The sequence below is a fragment of the Teleopsis dalmanni genome, chromosome X (assembly GCF_002237135.1).
Source record: "Teleopsis dalmanni isolate 2A chromosome X, ASM223713v2, whole genome shotgun sequence".
NCBI classification, from domain to species: domain Eukaryota; kingdom Metazoa; phylum Arthropoda; class Insecta; order Diptera; family Diopsidae; genus Teleopsis; species Teleopsis dalmanni.
The window spans coordinates 97,695,293-97,704,563 of NC_051848.1; the positions used below are offsets into that span (position 1 = coordinate 97,695,293).

General features: G+C 32.3%; 1 protein-coding gene across 1 annotated transcript in view; it reads left to right on the forward strand.

Moving 5' to 3' along the window:
• The window catches only part of LOC119688768 (conserved oligomeric Golgi complex subunit 8-like), a 4,388-nt gene extending 982 nt beyond the window's left edge, over nt 1-3,406 (forward strand). The window contains exon 2 of the mRNA XM_038103437.1: nt 2,081-3,406. Coding sequence (XP_037959365.1) covers nt 2,081-2,962 — 882 coding nt within the window. The 3' untranslated portion in view covers nt 2,963-3,406. The remainder of the gene's footprint in view (nt 1-2,080) is intronic.
• The last annotated feature ends 5,865 nt before the right edge of the window (nt 3,407-9,271 follow it).

Genomic DNA, 9,271 nt, shown 5'->3' on the forward strand with positions numbered 1-9,271 from the left:
AAGTAGAAGCAAATGTTAGCTGAGATTATATAAAAGAAAATGATCCTAACAAAAGAATATGATATGATATGTTCCTGTATGAAACATAAGACCTTAATATCTCTAAAATATTACATATATAAATGAAGACTTGCTGATTTCACTTCAGTGAATTAATAAAATATACTCTGCGTATTTGAACTAAAACTTCATATAAACCTTCGACAAGACAAAAATGGCTTTATAAAATGTCGGATTTTCTGAGTATTGAATTAATTGCTTTATATTAATTGCTTTATATTATATTGATATAGGACAAAAGTGCTTTAGTATTTATTGTAAGCAGACACAAATTAAAACTAAATTAATAGTGGATATCATTTATTAATTAAAAATGGATACAATGGTAGCGGATTTGTTTAAAAGAGAAACTTGAATTATAACAAGAAAATAAAGTGTAATTGTAATTTTTGAAGTTACATATATGCAATATACAGTCAAATTTCTATAACTCGAACTCTATAACTCGAACTAAACAGAGTTCAAAAGGGTTTAGAACACAAATTACATACAATTACAAAAAAAAATTTTAACTTGAAGTCTCCAGAAGTCGTACCTTTTCTTTGCAAAATGGTACTTCGATTTATGGAAGCTGAACTGTATATGGAGTTCGGCATAGTAATAATAAAGTATATAAATGCAAACTCATATATCTAATGAGTTCAAGAATTCGTAATACAAGTGTAGAACAAATTTTCATGTATGATTTAAAAACGAGAACGGATGCTGTGATTGCACATCAAGTAGTCAAAACGAGCAACCCCAACACGATGTTGCAGGCATTAGGATTAAATCCACACTGTAGCTGCCGACTGTAAGTGAGAAGTGATACAGTAATACGACATAAGTCAAAATATCAATTACAAGACATAGCGTCAGATAGTTTTTGAATAGAAGCGATCGATCTAGAATTGAAGAAACAGGTTTCTTCTGAAGCGTCTTTTGCTGAAAAAAAAATTAATATAAAGCAAAAAATGTAAAGATCTTATGCTGTTTAAGGAGAAGGATCCCAGATATGAACACTAGCTTAACCACTGTTAAGTATATAAACTCTATTCGAAAATATATGTAAAACATATAAAATATATGTAATATGTGAAACGGATTATATTACTAAACGAATAAGAAAAATATGAAAAGGGTAAGGGAATGTTGCCAGTAGGATGTGTCATTATTAACTTCCTAGTGCAATAATGAATAGTATAATTATTGCTGTAAGCGATTGCAGCGACCTACCTTGAGGACAATATGAACCTTAATTATCGTCGTTCAGAGAATACCATTTGAGTTTGAATAAGTTTAAAATGTCTAAATATACGATGTACTGGAACTCATTCTGCCGTTTCACGATATTTGTTCAAAAATCGACGCACTAAGCTTTCATTAAAATGGATTTGAGCTGCTATTTCGCGTACGGATACATTTTGTTCCACTAGTGCTATAATTGTTGCTTTTTCCTTAACAGTCATTTAGGCTGACTTTTTAATTTGTCTCCTATAAAAAATTCTTTATGATGTGATTGTAGGAACTCGATTTTTGTTTTATACCTTCTGCTCAAAAAGTATCCGGAATTTGTTGTTTGTTAACTACTCCTTAAGTAATAGACCTTTTTCAAAAAATTTTTGGTTATCTTAATACACCCTTTCTTGACATATGGTACAAATTTGAGCGTTATCTGTCAAATAGTTTATTTACAGCAGCTGTTAATGTGAGACTACCTCAAGTGCATTTAGCGATTTTTACTATGGATTTTTACCACTGTCATCGCTCAGGCGAAATAAAATAAATTTGGAATAAAATTTAAATTTGTGTGTTTTATTTACAAAGTCCGAGTACTTTTTGAGCAGAAGGTATACCATAAGTTATTATATAAAAATATAAATTTTTTAAAAAACACAACCTAAAGCCCGCTAAAATTTAAATACCATTAAAATTAACGCATAAACCACAGCTATATAAATTAACTTAATCATTGTAAATTATTGGTATAAATAAAATAAAAAGATTTTGTTGAATGCTTATTAATATTCCGATATTTCAGATTATTTTCTTATTAATAGATTTTATTTTATTTTTACAGATCGATGATTTTTTGCAAACATTGGAATTCGATTTGGAACGGGATGTTAATTCGTTCGATGCAGTGCTTGGACAGTGTATGTACTTTGGTTTATCTTTTAGTCGAGTGGGAGCCGATTTTCGTACATTAATGGTGCCAATATTTGTGCGCGTTATAAGAAATAAATTTATAAATTCCATTAGTCAAGTCAATCAAAATTTCGAATACGCCTTGGACAAGTACACATTGATAAATAAGGTTGCCTTGCATGCTAGGAATACAAGTAATAAACAGAATGCAGTTGTGAATGCTCCTACGGATACCACGGATGCACCAGATAAAGATGCTAGTAAACCCAAAGATAATGAATCGCTTGGACCACCAGAAACTTTACTTGATTTTCAGCCTTTAGCATTACTTTGCAATGGTTACTTGAATGCCTTGAATGAGTTGCGTTTGTGCGCGCCAATCGCTTTAGCCAATGATGTCACATATTGCATACAAAAATCACTAGAAATTGTAGCATTACGCATATTGGCCTTCTATCGTCAGGAGCAGCAAGCTTTTACCAGTAGTGAACGTGAAACATTTGGTAAATTATGTTCATGTTTTGCTTATGATCTACTGGCGTACCTGCAACGTTGCATCCACGCCATTTTTGGTACAGAGACGCTGATGCAACAAATGGGTGTGAATATTTCAGTGTTGGAGCAAGAGCATATTACATTTCTGAAGCATAATGAAATACTGGAACCACTTAAACACTTGCTGCCAAAAAGAATTGAACCACAGATTAATAAAACGTCAGCAATAACGCCAATGCCACAAGCAGAAATGAATACTACAGAAATTGTTGTAGGTTAGGCAGTAGAACAATGCCTTCTATTTTAGTTTCTATTAATTTTTGTATGTTATATCACCTGTGCCCTATATAAATATAATATATGATTAAATTAAAATTAAAAGCAACTCTAAATTGTTACTTTCATTTGCAGTTTGTAACCGCAAAATCTTTAACTAATGCATAAATTGATAAAAATATCCCACAACTGTTTTGGTAATATTATCGAGACTAAACCACCCACACTTCATGCGGTGCAACAATACACATCACACTCGTTAGATACAAAAGTAAATAATGTAATTTATGAATTACAATTAAAAAGGAAAATTAGCCACATGAATCCATCAGCTATCACCCATCATACGAGCAGTGTATCTATCTGGAAAAAGTGGCAAACTGTACATATTGCATTGATTGGTGAGGGAGTTGCAAACACATCGATATAAGAATACAAATGTATATATCGTATATATATATATATAATTGTACAGATATATACATATATATATATGTATATGGCATCATATATAGCAGTGAATATTAGTAAAATTTATATACACGTACTTACCACGTACAATGGCAGTTGTATGTGACATGAGTTAAAGTTTTATTTTGCTGCTCGGTCTTTGTGCTTGGGTCATCATTTCTGCAGCTGGTGTAATAAAACTCCCCATTTGGTCATTTGGCAATTATCCCGATAAATTAGCAGCAGGAAGGACAGCAGCACAAAATCAAATAAATGAGCAAAATGGCAACAACAATAACAACAACAGCAATGCCAACAATGGCAGCAACGGCAACGACATCGATGAATCCCATAGACTCTATTACTGGAATTGCCATAATGGATGCACACACATAGCGGTTCATATTTCCAATCACATGATTAGACAAATATATGTATCTCAACGTTCAGCGACGGCGTTTTTAATGTTCGTTCATTGCAGAATATAATTTTCACATTTATAAAAACGAAAATTACTCTTAATACGTGTTTGTGTACAGTGGCCGATGTGCGGGGGTGGGTTCTGCACTGACAAGGGACAAATTTCGAAAAATTATAAAACGTTTTACCGGATTATCTCATTGTTGTTGTTTTGAAATTTTCAAATTCGTATTTTGGAATAGGATATTGTAATTAGAAGTTAGTGAATGCAAGTTTTTTTCTTTAAGAAGAGATGAGGTGTACGTAATAATATGCTCTTAATAATTCGGATAATTATAAGCCAATAGTTCTCTTGATTACCAAACCAAGAATGTGGAAAAATTACATTTTATTTAATCATATTCGATAAATAAAATTAAATGATCGGTTATTAAGTAAAAGTAATAAATAAATTAAAATAGTTTTAAAATCAACTATGATGAAAGTCATAAAGGATTTATGGAATCAAAATGGCTTTCTTAACTAATTGGTAAGAATTTGCTAATCCACTTCATCTAACTTAACTTATGAAGAAAGTAAACTATTTCAATAATAAAAGAGTTTGTGAATAATAGTAATTTACAACAAAATTTTTTTTAATGTTAATTTTTTCTTGCCGAATCATGAAAACAAACTTTAGAAAGGTTCGTATAGACATGAAAAGACAATAACAAAATTTTTTGTAAATTTATTGAAATTTGGTTGATCACATAACGCTGTTTCGAATATTGCCAAGTACTCATCATCAGTAGTCTTAGGATATATTCGAATTTTTTAATTTGTTTGTAGTTTATATATAATAAGCTAAGCTTAGAGTTTTGAATAAATTAAATAGCAGTAAAAATGTAGTAAAATATAAATATATATAAATATAGATAAATAAATAAATATAAATATAGATATATATAGTAAAAATATAATATAAAAGTATTTGGTCGTAATATAGTAGAAACAATTTGAAATATTAAAAACATATTATGTTTATCTATATGCGTGTATAACACTGTTTCTTAAACGAATATATGCGTCATTATCATTATCTGTATCAAACTTTTAATCTACTTCATTATATATATGTATTTATTTACGTCTCTTGGATGCGTATAAGACCTTCACGTCATATTCTATGAGTCTGTTTTGTTTTGAACTGAGCTAGAAAGAGATTTTTGGAAAGGAATATCCTATTCGTACTGGTCCATGCGAACTATATTTTCTAGTTGCACGTCTCTTGTGGATACATATAAAACAACTAGTCTTATTCTCTCTGACTGTCTGGCTTTGATTGGTTACATGTCACTTGGAATCAAATGAGTCCTTTAGGTATATATTCTTTAACTGTCTAGCTGTGATCTGAATCAGAATGAGATTTTTAGATAAAAGATTACATTTCATATTTTCTTTAACTGTCCACCTGTGATCTGAATCAGTATGAGATTTTTTGACGTGAGTCAAAGGAGTTGAGTCTTTTAGTCACATTTTCTGTCCAGTTCTGATTTGGACCAGGATGAGATTTTTATACAAAAGATTATATTACTCCTATTTCACGCGAACTATAAATTTAAACTCTATGTCTATTGGAGGCAGATGAGATCTACCTCCAATAGTTGTATGCCATTTGAAATCCAATGAGAATTCTAGTCATATTTTCAGTGATTGTTCGACTTTGGTCTGAACTAGGAAAAAATGTTTGGGTTAGTAATCTTCATTCGGATGGAAGAAGGTGTTTTGTTTAATAGGATCGGTTAGAAGCACAAAAGATCAGTAAACTACTCTACTCTACTCTACTTTGCGTAGTTTCTGTTTTCTATGTGTATTACAGGTTCATTCGATTCTCTTTAAATAAAAAAGTCATAATCATAATCCAGTAAAGCATCTTTATTGATATTAACTTAAATGATTTTGACTAATTTTTTTGCATTTTGTTTTTTAATTAAACATTTTAAAAATTTTAATTTATTTATTAAAAACAATTTATTCGAAAATTTTGTATATTTTTTTGCCTCTCCAATATGTTGTAATTAGAAAGCAGGAGACCTCATTTCTACTCTTAATACAAACTAGTGCTTAGATGGAGTAAATTGCGCTATGATCGAATAACTGCAATGATGTGTAGCGTGTAATTATTCTAACGTGTAGTGTAAATTTCGTTTACGCACAACTCAAACATACACACACACACATACACACATTCTGTACAAAAAAACAAGTTCAATTGAAGCGAAAATAAAATTGGCGGGCGACTCACATATTAACCACAATCAAAGTCACGCATTTGTGAGGCAAATTTAAATGACCAAACGACCGATCAACCACATCAGTTAGTGCTCAGCTACAAGAACAATAAAACAACAACAACGATTACAACAACAATTGCACTTGCGGTTTATGTTGACGTACGCGTCTGTCGATTGTATTAGAATAAATTTTGTGAAGTGGTTTTCAGCTATTTTTGTGCTATTTTATTTTTTGATTTTGATTTGTATGTATCGTTTTTGTTGTTGTTGTTGTTGTTGGTGGTGTTTTTTTTTGTTTGTTGTGTGAGCATTCGTAAGTGTGGACGAAATTTTTTATTTTTGCATTGCAATAATTGAGCTTGGCGCTAAATTGGGATTTCGCGGATTTGCAAGTGATTGCTTGTTTGATTGTCCTGCTGCCTGCCTGCTGCTGCCTGCTGCCTGCCGGCTACCAGCTGCAACACTGTGTGCACGCACGAGGTGGGTGTCACTAGAAATGGGGCCATATTTGTGATGTGCAGTTGCAGAGCAATTTAACAGTTTTGATAGTTGAAAAGGTAGATCTATTATAAGAATTTTTTATTATGCCTTCTCAAAAGGCTTATGCGCGGTCAACCGAACTGCCGAAGCCAAATAAAGCCACACAAGTACGTAAACTGCAGTGATAAGGGGAGCTGTTGGTTAGAGGAGTTGTAGCATGATCGGGTGAACAATTTTTTGTTGTAATAGGAGCACGAACAATTGTAGTCGTAGTAGTTGGCATTACAAATGTAGCGAAATATGCAAACATGTCTGATGGACAAGTGAAAAGTTTAGTGCTCTTCTATATTTTTTTGTTTTTGTTTTTTCTATTTTCAAGCTATTCGCTATACTTGCAATGTATTCGCATACACACACACAAACGAATCAACGAAACTGAGTCAATTTGGTGCACTGCTAATGTAATAGAGTTACAACTACAACTACACATTAAGTATGCGTAGAGAAGTGTGCATAGAGTTTGAGTTATGTGGGTTAGCAAAAACAAAAAAAAAACAACAACAATATCAAACCTACAGGCAACAGTAATAACAATTGAAAGAGTAGGAGTAAAAGTGGCAAAAGGGATAGTAGTGGTAGTAGCGGCAGAGGTGGCAGTAGTGGTAGTAGTGGCAGAGGTAGCAGTAGTGGTAGTAGTGGCAGCATAGGCAATAGCAACAATATTTATGTGATTTCGCGTTTGCAATCACAAAAATTCCAGTAAACCGACAAATTTTTCTTTGTTGGCTTATTCTTATGTTTATAAATGTGTAGCTTAAACATGTGTGTGTGTGTGTGTGTGTGTGTGTGTGTCGGTACGAGTGTGTGCGTTTGTAATTCCATGCGTTTTCGTAGGTGCAATTTGGTTGCAATTGTTGTTGGTAGGTGCTTTTGATGAATTGTGTTGAGTTGAGATAAATGCAGTTACGCTTACATTCTGAAAATAACTGACCCGGTAAACAGTTCTTAGTGACGTCAACTGCAAATCAAAAAAAAAAAAATAAAGGTGGTCTTTTATTTCACGACATCTGATATTTCTTTTCTTAGAATTATTGAGGACATTGAGAATATATGTCAAAAAAAATTGTTGCCTTTTATTTTGCGATATCTGCTATCCTCTTTCTCAGGACTATTAAGTATATATGAGTATTAAAAAAAACTATTAGCACTTTTTTTTCGTATATCTGCTATTTCTTTGCTTAGAATTATTGAGAATATATTAAAAAAAAACATTGTTTCATTTGATTTATAACAGTTTTTTTTCGTCATATTAGAAGATCTGGTGATTTGTTAAAAATCAGTTTTTAAAAAAAATCAGTTTGTCCTTTACCTCTAGTTTTAACAATATTCCTGAATTTAGAGCCGTTAATAAATTCAATGCACTTAAAGATACAATGTCATCCAGTTTGTGATTTCAAAGGAGAACTAAAGATACGCTTGTGATTAACAGTAAATTTCGATAAAAATTTAATTTCAAAATATTGCTTGAACCTTACTATTAGGTGCTAAACACAAAATCAATTAGATATTTCTGCAACTCATCTTACAGCACTGCATCATTTTGAGGTTATTTGTGTTGACTTGTCGACACATGGTCATCATAATCAATTCCTGTGTATCCCACTGAAGTATAGGGCCTCTAAGGTTTCTGCTATATTTGAATTTTTGTTAAGATAACATGCACCTCAAAATTCGATGTGCAGGCTGTCGACGCAGTAGGATTTCTCGAATCGCTATTACCCCTTGAAGACTTTCTAAACGTGACGTTTAAGTCCATGTTTTGCTTAACTTTTAATTCAGGAGAATAGATTTCTGCGCAATAGGTATAAACACAAAGCGTGAGCTTAATAGGATCTACGATCCATTGTATGGCTAAGCACATTGGTTTCTGCCGCTTTTAACATGAAGAACAGACGCGGTTTTGAGCCGCTCCACTGTAGTACAGATGTGCCGAGCTGCATATTATGATCATCCCTAACATGGTGAACATATCATTGTCCAGTTTACACCCGTCAACTACTTACACACTCTCTGACTTCGAGGAGGCTAAAGATTGGAGGTTGGCTGGAGAGCTTGGTCGTTCACCAGGTTGAACAATGATTCACTACACCAAAGTCCTTTGTAAAACTTGTCTGTACATAGCTATCAATAACTTCCCATAACTGCACGGAAAACTGTTTTTATAGCAACGAGAGGTTATGGCATATTCGCTCTTCTTCTATACTGTGGGATACAGTTTCAAAAATTGTTGTTGTCGTTTTTTTATTGTGAAATCTATATACTTCTCTACTAAAAACGGATCCTCTACAATTTAATAAATCTTTCAAAATTTCGGTACTCGTATAGTGTGTGTTGGTATTATCCATATACTAATTCATGTATTCATATTTTGTGATTCCTTTTACGTCATCTGCGAGTTTTCAATTGATCTTTGACTCTAACTCATTAAAGTTATAAGGTTTCTACACATCAACTCTGACTTCTTTCATTTAAATCTCTTTCATCTATTAAAATCTACTAGTATCTATTAAAATGTAGAACTATTTAGGCAACATTTCTCAGTTGCTGACCAGTAACAGGTAAACAGATATGTTACCAGTGTCCATATTAAGCGATTTTTTACTGTTGTACTACCACATCTTCACAAGAAA